Consider the following 23,730-nt stretch of genomic DNA (forward strand, 5'->3'; position numbering starts at 1 on the left):
TCAGGGTGTGGTTTTCGAACTTTAGGCACACAACAGCTCAAAATTGCAGGGAATTAGGCTTAAAGAAGCGCATGTTGATTAGGCGGCCATGACGGATTGCCTGCGGCCAAAATGCACTCGCCCCTGGTGTGCAGGCGAGTGGAGGTGTGTGTGTGTGCGTGTCAGGCGAGTGGAGGTGTGTGTGTGCGTGTCAGGCGAGTGGAGGTGTGTGTGTGCGTGTCAGGCGAGTGGAGGTGTGTGTGCGTGTCAGGCAAGTGGAGGTGTGTGTGCGTGTCAGGCGAGTGGAGGTGTGTGTGTGCGTGTCAGGCGAGTGGAGGTGTGTGTGCGTGTCAGGCGAGTGGAGGTGTGTGTGTGTGTGCGTGTCAGGCGAGTGGAGGTGTGTGTGCGTGTCAGGCGAGTGGAGGTGTGTGTGTGCATGTATATATATATATATGTAACAGTGTTTCCCCTACCCTCTGGGAGATCTCTGGGAGATTCCCCTGTTACCAGGTGTGTGGTCCGCCGATGTTTGTGGGAACTGCAGAACAGGTTTCTGGGCTACATACCCAACATTATTCTCTAGTGATACAGCGCCTCCGTCTGCCGCAGGTTCCAGATGTATGGAGGCGATCTCCCACGTCAGAAACGGTTACCCCTCCCCCCAGTAAGATCACACACCAGGCGGGAGGTATATTTAACTGGACCGTATTTATTCCTGTACACACAGCACACTGCAGTCCTCTGCCCAATACAGTCTCTGATCCGGTCTTCAAACTTAGGATGGTCCATGGACCTGCACTGCGGGTCAAGGCCCCCTTCCCCCCCCACAGCAGTCCTTACTCTTCCCTGACCCTCTAGCAGGGCCAGGGGAAAGGTAATCACTCAACTCTCCCGCTTAGGGAAGAGGACCAGGGTCTGCCAGTGCACAGCAGCCTTGGGTGATACCTGTTTCTCTCAATGGTAGAGACGCTGCCTACATTTGGGTGGTGCAGTCCCTTAAGTACAGCAGGGGGAAGGTACAAGGTCTGAACCCAGGATTGGGTAGAACCCAGGCCTAGTCCCACCTCCTCTGTCACTCAAGAGGCTTCTTCTGTGTGGGGAAACCAAATAATTGGTTCTGGCACTGCCTGTTCTTACCAGGACTAGCATGCCAGGGAGGGAAGACTGGTAGCCAAAAACTAGTCCTGGCTACATATATATATATATATATATATCACACACACCAGTTTTACAGATAAGCGAAATGCAGAATAACAAGTTCACAAAACACCTTGATGAATATGTGGAAATCTACCTCTATCCCCAATATAGACCTGAATCCTGCCACAAGGCTACTTAACACGTGGAAAATGCAGGGGGTTGTTTGTTCTGCTTTGAATAGCAACTCTTGTCTAATCGCTAACTGATGATGCCACGATATCTGCCCTATTATCCCAGTCTCGGGGTGTTATATAAGGGTTTCATCAGTTCTCTGCATCCCACATCAGCTCAGGAATCTGACACAGTTATGGCTTTCCTTTGGCTCGTCTCCTGCCTGGCTCTGTTCAGTGCAGCGTATGGTAAGTTTGCATTTTTATTGCATTATTTTACTTAGTAATGGGCATCTATTCAGCTTGAGAACTGAGCATAAAACAGCATCAGATTTTATTTTCCCTTTGCTTAATCCTGCTACAAGTCTGTAAATGTTGGGAAATAGCTTGTGTAAGTGCAGAGAGTTAGAGTAAGACATTGGCAGTTATTTACTTAAGTCAATAAGCAAACCCAGTGCAAAAGACCAGCTCACGGGAAAACTCATGCTGCTTCCAATTGGATTTTTTTCTTTGATAAAATCTGGTGTTGCTCTGGTTTTGTTGAGTAAACCGCTTCCTATAACTCCTCCCCCAACTGCTCCTATAACTCCTCCCCCAACTGCTCCTATAACTCCTCCCCCAACTGCTCCTATAACTCCTCCCAGTAAAAAGACCCCATACTTTCTGCTCATTCTGTTCTCCCGAGAAATTATGGGGTCCATGCATCAAGACAAAAGTGGTGCAATTTTGGGACACAAAGTCTGAGAGCTATATAGTAGATAGATATAACACACACACACCAGAGAAATAAATCCCATTGAAAGCAGTAGGATTTCCTCCTTCCACACATCGGGCCGTATTCATTAAGGGGTGCTAAGCTTTAGCACATCTTAACTCTCATTCACCTGACATTTTGGCAGTGATATATCTAAACACCGTTTAGTGAATATGGGCCGTCTTGTGAAGTTTATTTTGCTCCAAAATTGCACCACTTTTGCTTTGAATCATAGGGTCTTTAATATATGTCATCCTTTGGGGATATGTACCAAGTATTGCAAACTGGGGCATTGCTCGTAAAACAGGTGCAAATGGCGGCACTGTATTCAGAAGCGTTGCTCCAAATTTGTTTTGGGGAGCGGTTATAGGAGGAGTTATAGGGAGCGGTTATAGGAGGAGTTATAGGAGCAGTTATACGAGGAGTTATAGGAGCAGTTATAGGAGGAGTTATAAGGAGCGGTTATAGGAGGAGTTATAGGAAACGGTTATAGGAGGAGTTATAGGGAGCGGTTATAGGAGGAGTTATAGGGAGCGGTTATAGGAGGAGTTATAGGGAGCGGTTATAGGAGGAGTTACAGGGAGCAGTTATAGGAGGAGTTATAGGAGCGGTTATAGGAGGAGTTATAGGGATGGGTTATAGGAGGAGTTATAGGGAGCGGTTACAGGAGGAGCTATAGGAGCGGTTATAGGAGGAGTTATAGGGAGCGGTTATAGGAGGAGTTATAGGGAGCGGTTATAGGAGGAGTTATAGGGAGCGATTATAGGAGGAATTATAGAGAGCGGTTATAGGAGGAGTTATAGGAAACGGTTATAGGAGCGGTTATTGGAGGAGTTATAGGGAGCAGTTATAGGAGGAGTTATAGGGAGCGGTTATAGGAGGAGTTATAGGGAGCGGTTATAGGAGGAGTTATAGGAAACGGTTATAGGAGGAGTTAAAGGAGTGGTTATAGGAGGAGTTATAGGAAACGGTTATAGGAGGCGTTATAGGGAACGGTTATAGGAGGAGTTATAGGGAACGGTTATAGGAGGAGTTATAGGGAGCGGTTATAGGAGGAGTTATAGGGAGCGGTTATAGGAGGAGTTATAGAAAACGGTTATAGGAGGAGTTATAGGAGCGGTTATAGGAGGAGTTATAGGAAACGGTTATAGGAGGCGTTATAGGGAACGGTTATAGGAGGAGTTATAGGGAACGGTTATAGGAGGAGTTATAGGGAGCGGTTATAGGAGGAGTTATAAGGAACGGTTAGAGGAGGAGTTACAGGGAGCTGTTATAGGAGGAGTTATAGGAGCAGTTATAGGAGGAGTTATAGAAGCGGTTATAGGAGGAGTTATAGGGAGCGGTTATAGGAGGAGTTATAGGAGCGATTAGAGGAGGAGTTAAAGGGAAGGGTTATAGGAGGAGTTATAGGAGCGGTTATAGGAGGAGTTATAGGAAACGGTTATAGGAGGAGTTATAGGAGCGGTAATACGAGGAGTTATAGGGAGCAGTTATAGGAGGAGTTATAGGGAGCGGTTATAGGAGGAGTTATAGGGAGCGGTTATAGGAGGAGTTATAGGGAGCGGTTATAGGAGGAGTTATAGGAGCGGTTATAGGTGGCGTTATAGGGAACGGTTATAGGAGCGATTAGAGGAGGAGTTATAGGAGCGGTTATAGGAGGAGATATAGGGAGCGGTTATAGGAGGAGTTATAGGGAGCGGTTAGAGGAGGAGTTATAGGAGTGGTTATAGGAGGAGTTAGAGGAGCGGCTATAGGAGGAGTTATAGGGAGCGGTTATAGGAGGAGTTATAGGGAGCGGTTAAAGGAGGCGTTATAGGGAACGGTTATAGGAGCGATTAGAGGAGGAGTTATAGGAGGAGTTATAGGGAGCGGTTAAAGGAGGAGTTATAGGGAGCGGTTAGAGGAGGAGTTATAGGAGTGGTTATAGGAGGAGTTAGAGGAGCGATTAGAGGAGGAGTTATAAGGAGCGGTTATAGGAGGAGTTATAGTAAGCGGTTATAGGTGCCGTTATAGGGAGTGGTTATAGGAGGAGTTATAGGGAGCGGTTATAGGAGGCGTTATAGGAGCGATTAGAGGAGGAGATTTAAGGAGCGGTTATAGGAGGAGTTATAGGGAGCGGTTATAGGAGGAGATATAGGGAGCGGTTATAGGAGGAGTTATAGGGAGCGGTTATAGGAGGAGTTATAGGAGCGATTAGAGGAGGCGTTATAGGGAGCGGTTATAGGAGGCGTTATAAGGAACGGTTATAGGAGGCGTTATAGGAGCGGTTATAGGAGGAGTTATAGGGAGCGGTTATAGGGAGCGGTTATAGGAGGAGTTATAGGAGCGATTAGAGGAGGAGTTGTAGGGAGCGGTTATAGGAGGAGTTATAGGGAGCGGTTACAGGAGGAGTTATGGGGAGCGGTTATAGGAGGAGTTATGGGGAGCGGTTAAAGGAGGAGTTATAGGAGCGATTAGAGGAGGAGTTATAGGAGCGATTAGAGGAGGAGTTGTAGGGAACGGTTATAGGAGGAATTATAGGGAGCGGTTATAGGAGGAGTTATAGAAAACGGTTATAGGAGGAGATATAGGGAGCAGTTATAGGAGGCGTTATAGGGAACGGTTGTAGGAGGAGTTATAAGGAGCAGTTATAGGAGGAGTTATAGGAAACGGTTATAGGAGGAGTTATAGGAGCGATTAGAGGAGGAGTTGTAGGGAACGGTTATAGGAGGAATTATAGGGAGCGGTTATAGGAGGAGTTATAGAAAACGGTTATAGGAGGAGATATAGGGAGCGGTTATAGGAGGAGTTATAGGGAGCGGTTATAGGAGGAGTTATAGGGAGCGGTTATAGGAGGAGTTATAGGGAGCGGTTATAGGAGGCGTTATAGGGAGCGATTATAGGAGGAGTTATAGGAGCGATTAGAGGAGGCGTTAAAGGAGCGATTAGAGGAGGAGTTATAAGGAGCGGTTATAGGAGGAGTTATAGGGAGCGGTTATAGGTGCCGTTATAGGGAGTGGTTATAGGAGGAGTTATAGGAGGCGTTATAGGAGGCGTTATAGGAGCGATTAGTGGAGGAGATTTAAGGAGCGGTTATAGGAGGAGTTATAGGGAGCGGTTATAGGAGGCGTTTTAGGGAGCGGTTATAGGAGGAGTTATAGGGAGCGGTTATAGGAGGAGTTATAGGGAGTGGTTATAGGAGGCATTATAGGGAGCGGTTATAGGAGGAGTTATAGGGAGCGGTTATAGGAGGAGTTATAGGAGCGATCAGAGGAGGCGTTATAGGAGCGATTAGAGGAGGAGTTTTAGGAAACGGTTATAGGAGGCGTTATAGGGAGCGGTTATAGGAGGAGTTATAGGATCGATTAGAGGAGGCGTTATAGGAGCGGTTAGAGGAGGAGTTATAGGAGCGGTTATAGGAGGAGTTATAGGGAGCGGTTATAGGAGGCGTTATAGGAGGCGTTATAGGAGGAGTTATAGGAAACGGTTATAGGAGGAGTTATAGGGAGCGGTTATAGGAGGAGTTATAGGGAGCGGTTATAGGAGGCGTTATAGGGAGCGGTTATAGGAGGAGTTATAGGAGCGATTAGAGGAGGCGTTATAGGAGCGGTTAGAGGAGGAGTTATAGGAGCGGTTATAGGAGGAGTTATAGGAGCGATTAGAGGAGGCGTTATAGGAGTGGTTATAGGAGGAGTTAGAGAAGCGGTTATAGGAGGAGTTATAGGGAGCGGTCATAGGAGGCGTTATAGGAGCGATTAGAGAAGGAGTTATAGGAAACGGTTATAGGAGCAGTTATAGGAGGCGTTATAGGGAACGGTTATAGGAGGAGTTATAGGGAGCGGTTATAGGAGGCATTATAGGGAGCGGTTATAGGAGCGATTAGAGGAGGAGTTATAGGGAGCGGTTATAGGAGGAGTTATGGGGAGCGGTTAAAGGAGGAGTTATAGGGAGCGGTTATAGGAGGAGTTATAGTGAGCGGTTATAGGAGGAGTTATAGGAGCGATTAGAGGAGGAGTTATAGGAGGAGTTATAGGAGCGGTTATAGGAGGAGTTATAGGGAACGGTTATAGGAGCAGTTATAGGAGGCGTTATAGGAGCAATTAGAGGAGGAGTTATAGGAAACGGTTATAGGAGGAGTTATAGGGAGCGGTTATAGGAGGCGTTATAGGAGCGATTAGAGGAGGAGTTATAGGAACAGTTAGGAGAGGAGTTATAGGGAGCGGTTATAGGAGGAGTTATAGGGAGCGGTTATAGGAGGCGTTATAAGGAACGGTTATAGGAGGCGTTATAGGAAGCGGTAATAGGAGGAGTTATAGGGAGCGGTTATAGGGAGCGGTTATAGGAGGAGTTATAGGAGCGATTAGAGGAGGAGTTGTAGGGAGCGGTTATAGGAGGAGTTATAGGGAGCGGTTATAGGAGGAGTTATGGGAAGCGGTTATAGGAGGAGTTATGGGAAGCGGTTATAGGAGGAGTTATGGGGAGCGGTTAAAGGAGGAGTTATAGGGAGCGGTTATAGGAGGAGTTATAGGAGTGATTAGAGGAGGAGTTGTAGGGAACGGTTATAGGAGGAATTATAGGGAGCGGTTATAGGAGGAGTTATAGAAAACTGGTATAGGAGGAGTTATAGGGAGCGGTTATAGGAGGCGTTATAAGGAACGGTTGTAGGAGGAGTTATAGGGAGCGGTTATAGGAGGAGTTATAGGAAACGGTTATAGGAGGAGTTATAGGGAGCGGTTATAGGAGGAGTTATAGGGAGCGGTTATAGGAGGAGTTATAGGGAGCGGTTATAGGAGGAGTTATAGGGAGCGGTTATAGGAGGCGTTATAGGGAGCGGTTATAGGAGGAGTTATAGGAGCGATTAGAGGAGGCGTTAAAGGAGCGATTAGAGGAGGAGTTATAAGGAGCGGTTATAGGAGGAGTTATAGGGAGCGGTTATAGGTGCCGTTATAGGGAGTGGTTATAGGAGGAGTTATAGGGAGCGGTTATAGAAGGCGTTATAGGAGCGATTAGAGGAGATTTAAGGAGCGGTTATAGGAGGAGTTATAGGGAGCGGTTATAGGAGGCGTTTTAGGGAGCGGTTATAGGAGGAGTTATAGGGAGCGGTTATAGGAGGAGTTATAGGGAGTGGTTATAGGAGGCATTATAGGGAGCGGTTATAGGAGGAGTTATAGGGAGCGGTTATAGGAGGAGTTATAGGAGCGATCAGAGGAGGCGTTATAGGAGCGATTAGAGGAGGAGTTTTAGGAAACGGTTATAGGAGGCGTTATAGGGAGCGGTTATAGGAGGAGTTATAGGATCGATTAGAGGAGGCGTTATAGGAGCGGTTAGAGGAGGAGTTATAGGAGCGGTTATAGGAGGAGTTATAGGGAGCGGTTATAGGAGGCGTTATAGGAGGAGTTATAGGAAACGGTTATAGGAAACGGTTATAGGAGGAGTTATAGGGAGCGGTTATAGGAGGAGTTATAGGGAGCGGTTATAGGAGGCGTTATAGGGAGCGGTTATAGGAGGAATTATAGGAGCGATTAGAGGAGGCGTTATAGGAGCGGTTAGAGGAGGAGTTATAGGAGCGGTTATAGGAGGAGTTATAGGAGCGATTAGAGGAGGCGTTATAGGAGCGGTTATAGGAGGAGTTAGAGAAGCGGTTATAGGAGGAGTTATAGGGAGCGGTTATAGGAGGCGTTATAGGAGCGATTAGAGAAGGAGTTATAGGAAACGGTTATAGGAGGAGTTATAGGAGCGGTTATAGGAGGAGTTATAGGGAGCAGTTATAGGAGGAGTTATAGGGAGCAGTTATAGGAGGCGTTATAGGGAACGGTTATAGGAGGAGTTATAGGGAGCGGTTATAGGAGGCATTATAGGGAGCGGTTATAGGAGCGATTAGAGGAGGAGTTATAGGGAGCGGTTATAGGAGGAGTTATGGGGAGCGGTTAAAGGAGGAGTTATAGGGAGCGGTTATAGGAGGAGTTATAGTGAGCGGTTATAGGAGGAGTTATAGGAGCGATTAGAGGAGGAGTTATAGGGAACAGTTATAGGAGGAGTTATAGGGAACGGTTATAGGAGCAGTTATAGGAGGCGTTATAGGAGCAATTAGAGGAGGAGTTATAGGAAACGGTTATAGGAGGAGTTATAGGGAGCGGTTATAGGAGGCGTTATAGGAGCGATTAGAGGAGGAGTTTAAGGAACAGTTAGGAGAGGAGTTATAGGGAGCGGTTATAGGAGGAGTTATAGGGAGCGGTTATAGGAGGCGTTATAAGGAACGGTTATAGGAGGCGTTATAGGAAGCAGTAATAGGAGGAGTTATAGGGAGCGGTTATAGGGAGCGGTTATAGGAGGAGTTATAGGAGCGATTAGAGGAGGAGTTGTAGGGAGCGGTTATAGGAGGAGTTATAGGGAGCGGTTATAGGAGGAGTTATGGGAAGCGGTTATAGGAGGAGTTATGGGAAGCGGTTATAGGAGGAGTTATGGGGAGCGGTTAAAGGAGGAGTTATAGGGAGCGGTTATAGGAGGAGTTATAGGAGTGATTAGAGGAGGAGTTGTAGGGAACGGTTATAGGAGGAATTATAGGGAGCGGTTATAGGAGGAGTTATAGAAAACTGGTATAGGAGGAGTTATAGGGAGCGGTTATAGGAGGCGTTATAAGGAACGGTTGTAGGAGGAGTTATAGGGAGCGGTTATAGGAGGAGTTATAGGAAACGGTTATAGGAGGAGTTATAGGGAGCGGTTATAGGAGGAGTTATAGGGAGCGGTTATAGGAGGAGTTATAGGGAGCGGTTATAGGAGGAGTTATAGGGAGCGGTTATAGGAGGCGTTATAGGGAGCGGTTATAGGAGGAGTTATAGGAGCGATTAGAGGAGGCGTTAAAGGAGCGATTAGAGGAGGAGTTATAAGGAGCGGTTATAGGAGGAGTTATAGGGAGCGGTTATAGGTGCCGTTATAGGGAGTGGTTATAGGAGGAGTTATAGGGAGCGGTTATAGGAGGCGTTATAGGAGCGATTAGAGGAGATTTAAGGAGCGGTTATAGGAGGAGTTATAGGGAGCGGTTATAGGAGGCGTTTTAGGGAGCGGTTATAGGAGGAGTTATAGGGAGCGGTTATAGGAGGAGTTATAGGGAGTGGTTATAGGAGGCATTATAGGGAGCGGTTATAGGAGGAGTTATAGGGAGCGGTTATAGGAGGAGTTATAGGAGCGATCAGAGGAGGCGTTATAGGAGCGATTAGAGGAGGAGTTTTAGGAAACGGTTATAGGAGGCGTTATAGGGAGCGGTTATAGGAGGAGTTATAGGATCGATTAGAGGAGGCGTTATAGGAGCGGTTAGAGGAGGAGTTATAGGAGCGGTTATAGGAGGAGTTATAGGGAGCGGTTATAGGAGGCGTTATAGGAGGAGTTATAGGAAACGGTTATAGGAAACGGTTATAGGAGGAGTTATAGGGAGCGGTTATAGGAGGAGTTATAGGGAGCGGTTATAGGAGGCGTTATAGGGAGCGGTTATAGGAGGAATTATAGGAGCGATTAGAGGAGGCGTTATAGGAGCGGTTAGAGGAGGAGTTATAGGAGCGGTTATAGGAGGAGTTATAGGAGCGATTAGAGGAGGCGTTATAGGAGCGGTTATAGGAGGAGTTAGAGAAGCGGTTATAGGAGGAGTTATAGGGAGCGGTTATAGGAGGCGTTATAGGAGCGATTAGAGAAGGAGTTATAGGAAACGGTTATAGGAGGAGTTATAGGAGCGGTTATAGGAGGAGTTATAGGGAGCAGTTATAGGAGGAGTTATAGGGAGCAGTTATAGGAGGCGTTATAGGGAACGGTTATAGGAGGAGTTATAGGGAGCGGTTATAGGAGGCATTATAGGGAGCGGTTATAGGAGCGATTAGAGGAGGAGTTATAGGGAGCGGTTATAGGAGGAGTTATGGGGAGCGGTTAAAGGAGGAGTTATAGGGAGCGGTTATAGGAGGAGTTATAGGGAGCGGTTATAGGAGGCGTTATAGGAGCAATTAGAGGAGGAGTTATAGGGAACAGTTATAGGAGGAGTTATAGGGAGCGGTTATACGAGGCGTTATAGGAGCGATTAGAGGAGGAGTTATAGGAACAGTTAGGAGAGGAGTTATAGGGAGCGGTTATAGGAGGAGTTATAGGGAGCGGTTATAGGAGGCGTTATAAGGAACGGTTATATGAGGCGTTATAGGAAGCGGTAATAGGAGGAGTTATAGGGAGCGGTTATAGGAGGAGTTATAGGAGCGATTAGAGGAGGAGTTGTAGGGAGCGGTTATAGGAGGAGTTATAGGGAGCGGTTATAGGAGGAGTTATAGAAAACTGTTATAGGGAGCGGTTATAGGAGGCGTTATAGGGAACGGTTGTAGGAGGAGTTATAGGGAGCGGTTATAGGAGGAGTTATAGGGAGCGTTTATAGGAGGAGTTATAGGGAGCGGTTATAGGAGGCGTTATATGGAGCGGTTATAGGAGCGATTAGAGGAGGCGTTAAAGGAGCGATTAGAGGAGGAGTTATAAGGAGCGGTTATAGGAGGAGTTATAGGGAGCGGTTATAGGTGCCGTTATAGGGAGTGGTTATAGGAGGAGTTATAGGGAGCGGTTATAGGAGGCGTTATAGGAGCGATTAGAGGAGGAGATTTAAGGAACGGTTATAGGAGGAGTTATAGGGAGCGGTTGTAGGAGGCGTTTTAGGGAGCGGTTATAGGAGGAGTTATAGGGAGCGGTTATAGGAGGAGTTATAGGGAGCGGTTATAGGAGGAGTTATAGGAGCGATTAGAGGAGGCGTTATAGGAGCGATTAGAGGAGGAGTTATAGGAAACGGTTATAGGAGGCGTTATAGGGAGCGGTTATAGGAGGAGTTATAGGATCGATTAGAGGAGGCGTTATAGGAGCGGTTAGAGGAGGAGTTATAGGAGCGGTTATAGGAGGAGTTATAGGGAGCGGTTATAGGAGGTGTTATAGGAGGAGTTATAGGAAACGGTTATAGGAGGAGTTATAGGGAGCGGTTATAGGAGGAGTTATAGGGAGCGGTTATAGGAGGCGTTATAGGGAGCGGTTATAGGAGTAGTTATAGGAGCGATTAGAGGAGGCGTTATAGGAGCGGTTAGAGGAGGAGTTATAAGAGCGGTTATAGGAGGAGTTATAGGAGCGATTAGAGGAGGCGTTATAGGAGCGGTTATAGGAGGAGTTAGAGAAGCGGTTATAGGAGGAGTTATAGGGAGCGGTTATAGGAGGCGTTATAGGAGCGATTAGAGAAAGAGTTATAGGAAACGGTTATATGAGGAGTTATAGGGAGCGGTTATAGGAGGAGTTATAGGGAGCAGTTATAGGAGGAGTTATAGGGAGCAGTTATAGGAGGCGTTATAGGGAACGGTTATAGGAGGAGTTATAGGGAGTGGTTATAGGAGCAATTAGAGGAGGAGTTATAGGGAGCGGTTATAGGAGGAGTTATGGGGAGCGGTTAAAGGAGGAGTTATAGTGAGCGGTTATAGGAGGAGTTATAGGAGCGATTAGAGGAGGAGTTATAGGGAACGGTTATAGGAGGAGTTATAGGAGCAGTTATAGGAGGAGTTATAGGGAACGGTTATAGGAGGAGTTATAGGGAGCGGTTATAGAAGGCGTTATAGGGAGCGGTTATAGGAGGAGTTATAGGAGCGATTAGAGGAGGAGTTATAGGGAGCGGTTATAGGAGGAGTTATGGGGAGCGGTTAAAGGAGGCGTTATAGGGAGCGGTTATAGGAGGAGTTATAGGGAGCGGTTATAGGAGGAGTTATAGGAGTGATTAGAGGAGGAGTTATAGGGAACGGTTATAGGAGGAGTTATAGGAGCAGTTATAGGAGGAGTTATAGGAGCGGTTATAGGAGGAGTTATAGGGAGCAGTTATTGGAGGAGTTATAGGGAGCGGTTATAGGAGGAGTTATAGAAAACGGTTATAGGAGGCGTTATAGGGAGCGGTTATAGGAGGCGTTATAGGAAACGGTTATAGGAGGAGTTATAAGGAGCAGTTATAGGAGGAGTTATAGGAAATGGTTATAGGAGGAGTTATAGGGAGCGGTTATAGGAGGAGTTATAGGAAACGGTTATAGGAGGAGTTATAGGGAGCGGTTATAGGAGGAGTTATTGGGAACAGTTATAGGAGGAGTTATAGGGAACGGTTATAGGAGGAGTTATAGGAGCGGTAATAGGAGGAGTTATAGGAAACGGTTAAAAGAGGCGTTATAGGGAACGGTTATAGGAGGAGTTATAGGAGGAGTTATAAGGAGCGGTTACAGGAGGAGTTATAGGAAACGGTTATAGGAGGCGTTATAGGGAACGGTTATAGGAGGAGTTATAGGGAGCGGTTATAGGAGTTATAGGAGCGGTTATAGGAGGAGTTTTAGGGAGCGGTTATAGGAGGAGTTATAGGAGCGGTTATAGGAGGAGTTATAGGAGCGGTTATAGGAGGAGTTATAGGGAGCGGTTATAGGAGGAGTTATAGGAGGAGTTATAGGATCGGTTATAGGAGGAGTTATAGGGAGCGGTTATAGGAGGAGTTATTGGGAGCGGTTATAGGAGGAGTTATAGGGAGCGGTTATAGGAGGAGCTATAGGGAGCGATTAGAGGAGGAGTTATAGGGAGCGGTTATAGGAGGAGTTATAGGAACAGTTAGGAGAGGAGTTATAGGGAGCAGTTAGGGGAGAAGTTAAAGGAAGCAGTTAGGGGAGGAGTTATAGGGAGTGGTTATAGGGAGCAGTTAGGGGAGGAGTTATAGGGAGTGGGTATATGAGCAGTTAGGGGAGGAGTTACAGGGGCGGTTATACGAGCAGTTAGGGGAGGAGTTATAGGGAGTGGTTATAGGGAGCAGTTAGTGGAGGAGTTATAGGGAGTGGGTATAGGAGCAGTTAGAGGAGGAGTTATAGGGAGTGGGTATAGGAGCAGTTAGGGGAGGAATAGGGAGAGTTTATAGGAGGAATTAGGGGTGGAGTTACCGGGAGCATTTCTAGGAGCAGTTAGGGGAGCGAGTGTTTTTGGCAGTGATTAAAGGAGGAGTTGGGGGAGGAGAGTCAATATTATAATGAGATAATCAAAATGTTCACCCTTAACAGGCTGCGGAGTTCCCAGTATTTCCCCCGTGGTGACTGGTTATGCCAGAATTGTGAATGGTGAGCAGGCCGTCCCTGGCTCCTGGCCTTGGCAAGTCTCCGTGCAGGTAATAAGATATCCCAGCTGTGATATATATTTGTTTGACATTGTGGAACAAATCAGGGAGATGTATTGAGTCAAATAGACAAAAGGAATAGCAGCACGCCCATGGTCTTCTGCAAACAACAGGACCAACGTTTCGATCATACCACGGACCTTTGTCAAGATACGAGATGCAGAGGTCAGTGGTTGGACCGAAATGTTGGTCCTTTTGAGTACATTTTAAATTGTTTGAAGAAGACCATTGGAGTTCTGCTATTCCTTTTTCCTGACGTGTACAAGTTGTCCTGGCTGGTGGACTTAACCCTGATATGCACCCGAGGAAGTATAGCTACGGCATCGTGAGTGCTCTTCTCTCTGGACATTTAGTCAGATTGGGACATTGATCCCAAATCTCAAGAGAGCTGCCAAATATAACATTGCTGGGAGAGTTTAATAACACAGTGGAAAGGAGATTACCGGTTACGACATCTTGGCCCAAAAATACTCATTGGTGCATATTCTACAAGCTCCGAAAGTGCCGATTCATTGAAGTGAATGGGGTTTTCCATGCAGACCGTGCGAATTAGCGCTTTCGCTTTGACATCACTAAGGATTTTTCGTCTGAAAAAGTCCGGTAAAGCAGCATTGGAGTATAAAGAATTTACCCCTTAGGATCTCAGGGGTCAAGTCTCCAAGCTGCAAAACCAGGAAAAATTGATCCAAAAACACAGCACCAGATTTTTCCATCAAGAAAACCCCCTGTTGGTTTCTATGAGAAAGTGTTTCCTTAATGAATCCGGTGCCGTTCCTTTGCCTCGGTTTTGCCGCTGGGGAACATTGATAAATAACAGTCTCTCAGCTTTCTTACAGTACATAGACCCAATAGGCTCAAATTTCAAAAGACATTAATAACGCTTCTACATTTGGGATCTATTTATTATCTATGATTGTTTTTGCTAATATAAGTGTAACGCTCCCTGTCCGGCTCCTGGGGCGTTTACATCGGATAGTCTATATACAGTATTTGGCTTCCTCAGTGTGTTACCTTATCGGGGTGCCGGGTTCCGTGCAGCTGGGCGGTGATGGAGAAAGGATGGGCGCCAGTTGTAGTTATGAACAAGATTGAGTTTATTTGAAGGTTTTTATATTCACAAAATTCTCCCCACTACATTCCTTGAGACAAGGCCGCTGACAGGGGGGGACAGCGGGGACAGATGTCCCGGGCCCGGTGGTGGTGGGGGGCCAGGCAGCCGCCGGCGCAAGTTGGGCCCGACCTCTGGCCAGGCCCGGCTGCTGGTTCTCTCGTGGCCGGGCCCCGGCTCTCTCTCAGATACCGGCCTCTATCACTGTGTCCCACGCAGACGGGCGTCTCTGACGTCAGCGCGCCAGAAGTAGGCTTGACCCAGCATCCGGCACACGACGGCATGGAGGGAGGCCCAGCGGGTGTCATCTCGGCGTGGGACAGAGGGAGAGAGGCCTGCAGTGAGGGAGAGCCGGTGCCCGCCCGTGAGAGGACCGGCAGCTGGGTCTGGCCTGAGGTTGGGCCCAACTTGCAGTGCCAGCCAGCCGGCCCCTCCGCAGACCATCCACAGGGTAAGCCTGTTTTTTGTTATATGTATTGGGGGAGTAGGCGTCTTTTTAAAAAGAGGAAAAGAGGAAGTAAGACTGAGATGCAGGGGAGAGAAATACATGCTAGGCTTTTGGAGGGGGAGGAATGAGAGAGGGTGAGTGAGGAAGAGGGAGTGAGATGGGGAGGAGAGAAATACATGGGATGGGAAGAGGGGGGATCACAATACCTCCGGGGGGATAGTGGGGCCCCAGACATAACTTTAGTCCTGGGTCCAGGGAAATCTGTCTGCGACCCTGCCTGGAGAGGCACAGTCTTGGGTCATTTGAAGTGTTGGCTTAGACATACAAGACACCTTCTTTCTTATGGTTCTTATTCTCATAATACCTTCTGGGTCCCTGCTTGGGCTACCACTTTATCTCTTTGGTCAACAAGGCCTTAGTTTCATAACTTACTCTGTCCATCCTTGCAGTCGCCACTACCACAGCACTCAAACAACTGTGATCCACAGCAGTGAAGCATAAAGAGAAATCTCCCATTGTAATCATAGGCATCAATAGATGGTGAAAAACACGCAGGGTAGTGCCATATACCCACAAACCTGAGAACCCAATAAACAGGGGAACAAACACACCAAAGGAGCACAGGCACTAAACAATATCAGTGCTCAAAGCAATATAACCCCAAGCAGCAAAAATGGCTACTAAACACACAAAATGTCCAAAATATATGGGGGGTACGTATCGGTCACTGTGGCCCTTCTTCATGCCCATTCCCATCTAGAAGTGGTACTTCCTTTTTAAATGGTCCTCTGGTTTGTCCTGAAATGTTCAGTCCCTAATGTTAGGTCTTCTGACACACAGCTTTGCCTCACACTATCACCTGGGTCCAATGTTCCTCTGGAGTGTTTCAAGGGCTTCACTCCGCTCCAACTTTAAATATCCACGCTTACGTCTGAAATCACTATGTCAGTCACGTGACTGCATCTGCCAATCGTGCCCTTCCTCCAATGCCCTGTGGCCTCAATTTGGCCAAGCTGTGCCGTGATCTCGGTGAACTCGGACCCATCTCCAGCAGCGCAATTTGATGGGCCATCAGGGTGTCATCGGTCAACAGCCTAGCTGATGCTGCAGCTGTAACGTGTGCCACAGGTGCTGTAATGGGTGCAGATGGAGGGGGGTGGAGCTGTAGGTGCTGCTGGAACAGCCTCCTCCTCATTGTTAACTGGAAAGCATGGATCGCATTCGCTCCTCAATAGGGCTGAGCTGCAGCAGAGCCGTGGTCCACCTTCTGACCTCCATGCCTGGACAGAATAGTCAGCCAGTTTACGCTTCCGCTTACGAGTCCTGTCTGCCCAAGGCTTTTCCAGCATGTCCACTGGTGTGACTGCCTTCCCCAAGTCTTTAATCTGCTGGAAAATGCCCCCCTCCAAGTGCACTGCTTCTCCGCCATGTTGGTGGGGGAAGCAGAGAGACCCTAAACATTTGCAGTGGTTATCCATGACTCCATTTAAGAGATCAAGCTCTTCATCATTAAATTTGAGGCTACGGAACTTGGCAGTCTCAGAAGCAGGAGCAGATCCAGAAACCTGCTCTACTATGTCAACTGTTTAGCTGTGTAGCTGATATAGCTGAGTAGTTCAGTTAGTAATGTGTATTTATTTGAATATTGCAACATACTCATGGGCGTTACTAACGCATGCGCGTTAACACAGTTTGGCTAATGCGCATGTGCCGTGAATTTGTTAACGCGTCTCTGCTCAACCAAAATCTCCATTATTAGCGCTGGTACTTTTTGTAACGGACGTTATTTTTGCATCTCATTAGATTTAAGGATACCCATTATTAAGACAAATATAATATCCGTTCCCAATTGCAAGAACGTCACATTATTAGCGCGAAAACAACAAAGTTCTGTGGATCTACCCCTTGTATCCCTAAATCTGTGATCTCTCGTCTCTTGCAGTATAGCAGTGGATTTCATTACTGCGGTGGCTCTCTCATCAACGCTCAGTGGGTCGCAACGGCTGCTCACTGCGGAGTCGGGTAAGTGAATCGTACAGTGTCCCACTATGCACCAGTAGATGGGAATGTAGAGGGGGAAAGAGTGCAAATATTTTATATACAAACCAACATGTTAACCATTTTGATGGCACTGATCATTGAGCAGAATAACTTAAGGAGCCGAATCATAAAAACATTTATAATGTACATTATGGGAATGAGAGCACATACATAAAAGCAAATATTGGGAAGAAGAATAATCCCTACCCCGAAGAGCTTACAATCTATATGCTGTGTGCTTGGGAGGCAGTAGAAGCTAATGGTGGTGCATTAGGTTTTAAGGGAATAACATAAAAGGTTTTGGGGACGGTCTTTGTATTTTCTCACTGTTTAAATTACTGGTACTAGTAGTCTGTCTAGCACTTCTACTTTAATATTAACAAACTCAGAGTATCACTACTATTTTATTTTCAAACCATCACTGGTCCAAGGATCTTGTCAACAGGTTTGAAATATCCTGAAATCAGGCGCATTACCAAAACTTTTTTAAATTCACTTCAACCATTACACCAGGCTTTAAAAAGGGGGATGGCTGGCTCGTAAAATCCTGGACTGGTTGAATCTTACCTTGTACATGGTAAAACATTGGAAATTTTCAATGAGTTTGGGTACGCAGGTAAAGGACACTTAGGAAATGGAAAATTATATGTGTCCTATCTAAAGGAAAGGGTTACTTACAGTAAGGGCAGTTACAATATGGCATTCATTACCCATGGAGACTGTGATGGCAGATACAATAGATTTGGATAAAAAAAAGACATTTTTTTAGATAGAAAAGGTATACAGGGATATACCAAATAAGTATACATGGGAAAGATGTTGATCCAGGGAGTAATCTGATTGCCAATATTTGGAGTCAGGAAGCAATTTCTGGAAAAAAAAACAGTGATACATTATCTAATGATATCTCATAAGGGAAAAAATAAATGACATAGTTACTATGTAACTACTATGTAACTATGTAACTATGTAATTAATTTTCCCCTTATGAGATATCATTAGATAATGTGTCACTGGGGTTTTTTATTTGCCTTTTTCTGGATCAATATACTGTAAGTACAAATATAGGAGAAAGTACCTGTCGTCTAAATTTAGCATACTGTAGGTTAAACTTGATGGACGTATGTATGTCTTTTTTCAACCTCATCTACTATGTAACTATGTAACTATGATAAAAAAAGAGAAAATTCGGCGCCTAATAATACTAAGTGAACATAGAAAAACTATGTGAACTAAGTGTCCAGAAAATAAATAAAGAGGAGTTCCTTTTATTTATTTTCTGGACATTTAGTTCACATAGTTTTTCTATGTTCACTTAGTATTATCAGGCGCCGAATTTTCTCTTTTTTATATGTCATTGGTTAGATTTGTATCAATCTTTTTTTCAGGCGGCCTATCTTTCACATTTGAAAGTATTCCTTTTGTAAGCACTTAATTATATTTTAAGCATTAGCGTTGTTAAGAACATTTTTCTTTTTTTGCACTATGTAACTATTATAATGAAGTATTGACTGTTTGGAAATTGGCAGTAAGGGAAACAATAAGGGTACAATATTGACCCCAACCCCCCCCCCCCTCCCATCCCCACCCCCCACATAAATAACCACCCATTCTCTATAAACACTTTAAAAATCACTCCGATACTTACAGGGTCATCTAAACAAACTAGAAAACCTATTTGTAGTGCTACTCTGACTGTGCACAAAAATATATAAATGTATAAAGGTTTATACAGGTGTATAAACATGCAACAATCTACAGATGATCTATATGTGTCTAATCAATTATAAATATAATGACCAGTAACAATATTGTGCAGACAACAAAGAACACACAGCTGATGCAGCACTCAAAGTTCACCCTCCACTGGGGAACAGTCCAAATCTTTATAAAAAGTTCGAAAAAGTGCGTTCCTCACTAGTGCACAGATTATTGACAGAAAGACAAACACATGAAACATAAGAGGGACAAAAACATAAATGGGACAAGAAGAAAACAAGAGAACCAATAGTGCAATATGTTCCAAAAGTATATAGTATATTGTAAAGCATCCAATGGTCTCACTCACAATTGACAAATTATTTTGGCAATGGATTGGTGTCCAAAGTCTGTCTTTCCAGCGCTCACCCTCGGGTCACAGTCCTGATTAAGCATGATGTCCCTGTAAAACTGGTAACAGCCGTCCAATTAGGATACAAACTACAAAACAGTAAGAGAAGGATTGAGGCACCATTCCCTGATGAAGCACAGATACTTTGACGAAATGCGTAGGTGTGCAGAGGTACAGGATTGATCAGTGGCTGTTTCCAGCACTTACTGATGTCACGGGACTGCACATTCAGTGCGAGAGCGGGAAGACTGTGTGCGCATGGGCGCACCGACGGGATTGCATGACTAAGAGCTACGTGATCCAACGCTGACCAAGAATGCTAGGAAGCCGAGTCTGCAGCTCGACTAAGCTCACGACCCCATTCAGGATCATGACCCGACGGAAAGCGCTGAAAAGAAAGACTCCAGCATCATACCATGCCCAAAACAATGTGTTAATTGTGAGGGAGACCATTGGATGTCTTACAATATATTGTATATTTTATTGGAATATATTGCGGTAGTACTGCTTTTTGACACTAATATATATGCTGTATATATGATGTGAAGGTGGGGTTTTGGGGTCCTGGAGCTTGATGGGACATGCAACTGTTGTTGCTTGGAGGTGTTGTCCTTCTGGCCATGGTTTAAAGCTTGCCCCGCCCCACTTTCCGTCTAGCAGTTTTTATCATGATCCTATGTATCACAGACCCAGTATGGTCTTTCTCCCTCCAGCAGAAGAGAGAGGTACATGAGAATTGTGCCAGGTAGTGTTAGAACCTGCAGATTGGGCTTGCCGTGACATGGCTGGAGGCTTATAACCTTTTGGCCAAAGGGTTTAACTAAATGTCCCTTACTCGTGAGCAAATAAGCACTGAAGTATTGTACTATATGTTGTGTCTTTTTGCATGTTGTGCTGGCCTTTCTGGGGTTTTTTATTGCAGTATTGGTTCTCTTGTTTTCTTCTCGTCCCATTTTTAAAAAAAATTTTGTCCATCATATCTTCCATGTGAATTTGTCTGTCTTTCAATAATATGTACGCTAGTGAGGAGCGCACATTTTTAAACTTTTTATAGTCATCTAAACAAAACTGTCTTCTGCCACAGAGCATCTTCTGGTGATGGAAGACACCTGGCAGCGCATTCAAGTCAATATGCTGGAAGAGGTCTTCCACCACCAGAAGGTATCGTATGGCAGAAGACTGTGCAGTAACTATGGGCCACAGGGTCATTGGAAAGAAAAGGCTGACGCAAGCACCTTAATACATTGACACGCAAAGGGACACAATATGAAATTGACTTTCTTCTCATCTACCCACTGTCATAAAACTCATAATGTGTGACCTTTGATACATTGTGTCCTCTTCCTTCCTGCAGGACCAATGACAAAATCGTTCTTGGAGAACATGACCGAGCCTCGAGCGCTGAACCCATCCAGTCTTTGGGCATTGCTAAGGTGAGCTGAACACCTGATATAGGCTGAAGATGTAGCTCGTTAGTAATGCCATTGCCTTGTCACAATTTTTGGTCCAACTTTTACATTTTCAAGCAAAGTTGTCAAAGTTTCCCAAAGAAGAATCTACTCTGAAATATTGGTTTTGATCCTCTCTTCATCTCTGTCCTTCTCTGCCTCCTCTTCCTCTCTCTCGGTTTCTCCCTCCTCCACTCCAGCAAAACCAGACTTCAGACTGTGGATATTTTGAATAGAAAAACTGCTGGCAAACTTTAAAAACAGTTAATTTTACAAATGTCACATAGTTTGCAAATTTGGGTGAAACATTTGCATATCTCTACTGCCTTTTGTAGCAGGTGACCCTGGTGTGGATCCCAGTGTCACATGTCCCTAGGAAAGTCCCTTATCCTTGTACCTCAGGCACCAAAATAAGATTGTAAGCTTTACGGGGCAGAAACTCTTTTGTGACTAAAATTCGATGCTATATAGGAAAAAGTATTTTCATTATATAAGGTATGTCCTGTAAGCTTCAAACTCCATTGTTGGTAGAGTTGCAATTAATAACAGGGCAATGTTTTATTTATCCCATTAATACAAGTTATTCTAGTTATGCCCTGCATTTTTCATTATGAGACTCCACAGCTCTCGTAGTATAGATTTGATGTTGTGTTAACTTTTGATAGACCAACAGGAGAATTCTTCATGTAATAGTGTGTATAGAGCTTTTGAGATGGCATATAGGTCTACTGTTCATGAGTCCCACACATTCACTACCCATGGAGAAGAGACATTGGAAGTGTCCGAAGTTCTGCATACAAAATTACATCTCATCATCATGCAGGCTACTAATGTCAACTTTGATATATTGGTTGTTTCTTAGGAAGAGAACGTTGATACATAAAATCCAGAAGTTTAACTGACAAAGAGTAAAGGAACACTACTGCAGACATTAACTATTAGAGCGCCGGGAGTCCTCCGCTACCTTCGGGGTCATGTGATCTGTCCAGGAGAGATCACATGACCAGGCTCCAGATGCCAGAATTATAGGGGCTCCCCCCCCCCCCGTTTCAATACTACCGGCCCCATCATCAAAGTGGTCAGCCCAGTCATCCCATAGAAAACGGGCAAGTACTCATGGCGTACCTAGTACTTCATTAGAGCACTGTATAGGTTAAACCACAAAGCACAACGGGTGACAGCACCCAGTGATACATATAAAAAATAATGTATTAGAGATAACACTACCAAGTGCTCGATATCAACACTCCCTGCACCCTTTGCTGATGCCCACAGGGGATAAACAAAAAACTCTAATATATTGATGATAATAATTACTTGGATAACATTAGTTGAAAGTAAAGACCATTCATGTTTATCTAAAGCCTCTCTGTTTAACCCATTCATTTTTTTCTGTTACAGGTTTTTACTCATCCCCAGTGGAACGCCAACACAATCACCAATGACATTTCTCTCGTTAAACTCGCCACTCCGGCTGTCATCACCGCCACCGTTTCTCCAGTTTGCCTGGCTAATGTTGGAGAAGATTATGTTGGTGGCCGTCTGTGTGTTACAAGCGGATGGGGAATGACCGGATCCAATGGTGGGAGTCAATGGCTAAACCCGTTAAACTTGTACATTACTTATCCAGACACATTAGAAAGACTTCCAACTTGAGAATGTCAGAGCATTCATATCCATAGAGTTTAAAGCCAGGGACAGAAGGAGAAAAGTGCAGACTGCTGCCGATCTGTCATTGATATCTGTGTGTTGTGATCATGGTCATGGTGGGTACCTTTGCAAAGGTAGTAAAAGCTGTAAATATCTGTAAGTATCTAATGTAAGAGACTATTGAGGTCTTGAGAGGTACAATATCCAAAGTGACATAGAAAATCTCTCACATCAGTCCATTAGCATTGGTTCTTACAAAAGAATCCACCATTCTTCATCACTAATACAGCTATTTCACTTCTATTGTGTCAAGTTTCCAATGAAATACTATGGGCTATATGTACTAAAACAGTTGTACCACATACAATGCGTTCCGAGGAAGTAAGTCAATGGGTTTTAAGGTTTCTTCCAGTACCAGGGGGTGCCATGGCAGAAGACAGCTTAGTAAATATGGACCTATGTCTCTTTAAATTTATTGCAGAATTGACTACCCCCAACCAACTTCAACAGACAGCTCTGCCTCTGCTGACCAACGACCAGTGCAAGAATTACTGGGGAAGCAGCATCCAAGACGTTATGATCTGTGCCGGTGCTGCTAGTTCCTCTTCCTGCATGGTTTGTATCTACGATAACTCTTTGTATTTCCCGACATTAAGCTCACCTCAAATTACCCAAATCTACTTCTAAAGGAACCAAATGATCTTTCCATGAGAACCAATTACCATTCAACACTAGTCTAGAATAAGAAATATACATTAAGAAACTCAGGATGACGCATGAGATTTTCTCAATTTATGTACATCGTGGTTTATTTTGGCCAAATTTAGGATGAAGGTGGGCTCTACAGGATGGGGTATATTTCAAAGTTTGCCAATACAGAACTGCATATTTGTCATAGATCGGTATACGTTTTAATGGAGGAAGAAGAGAGTTCTCCATAGATTAAATCATAATGGAGAATGTTACACCCCATAGCTTTGCACAGGAAAATACATTAAGGTTTAAGAGCTCTGTACATGATGTAATACTGTAGAAAGACAAGGTTTGAGAAGCTTTTAGTGAGAAGAGTAGGGATGCCGGTAAGATTACTGATAGCTCTCCTAGCACAGAACCAATAAGACAAAGACATCAGATGTCAAACAATTGTTTGTATTATTTGCTATGGTTAAATCATTTACTTTGTTTCCTTTTAATCACACACAGGGTGACTCTGGTGGACCTCTTGTGTGCCAGGAGAATGGTGTCTGGTCACTGGTTGGTATTGTGTCTTGGGGTAGCAGCGATTGCTCCACTTCCACCCCAGCTGCCTATGCTCGTGTTACCGTACTCCGTGGTTGGGTTGACCAGATCCTCGCTGCCAACTAACGACACCAAAGACAACAGAGAAACACACTCAGAGAAATATGTTAAGAAATAAAGCTGTGTAAACTTTACCCTCATACCTGCTGTAAAGTCAATTCTTTCACCATCAGCGATTTGTTGAGAATACATTGTAGTTGTTCTAGCCTTACTGACCATGAGGTCTTCTATCCCTGGCTTAACTAGGTCCTAAGGTATTGGGACCTGGTTAAGCCAGGGATAGAAGACATCAGTTTCTTGGGGTCTGTTCTTTATTTGATACTGTCACGGCCCCTTTTATTCTCCAACATCTCCGATTTTGTTTGGGTATTTTTTCCGAATGCCATGCATTTCACCGCGTTCATGCCGCATTTATGACGAGAC

General features: G+C 45.0%; 1 protein-coding gene across 1 annotated transcript; it reads left to right on the forward strand.

Moving 5' to 3' along the window:
* Positions 1 to 1,472: 1,472 nt before the first annotated feature.
* On the forward strand, positions 1,473 to 23,437 carry LOC142470244 (chymotrypsinogen A-like). The gene is made up of 7 exons (XM_075577192.1): positions 1,473 to 1,538; positions 13,092 to 13,195; positions 16,703 to 16,782; positions 20,265 to 20,343; positions 21,760 to 21,940; positions 22,490 to 22,623; positions 23,212 to 23,437. The coding sequence occupies exons 1-7, from the start codon at positions 1,487 to 1,489 to the stop codon at positions 23,371 to 23,373; spliced, it is 792 nt and encodes a 263-aa protein (XP_075433307.1). The 5' UTR covers positions 1,473 to 1,486; the 3' UTR covers positions 23,374 to 23,437.
* The last annotated feature ends 293 nt before the right edge of the window (positions 23,438 to 23,730 follow it).

Source organism: Ascaphus truei, chromosome 19, assembly GCF_040206685.1.
Source record: "Ascaphus truei isolate aAscTru1 chromosome 19, aAscTru1.hap1, whole genome shotgun sequence".
Lineage (NCBI taxonomy): Eukaryota > Metazoa > Chordata > Amphibia > Anura > Ascaphidae > Ascaphus > Ascaphus truei.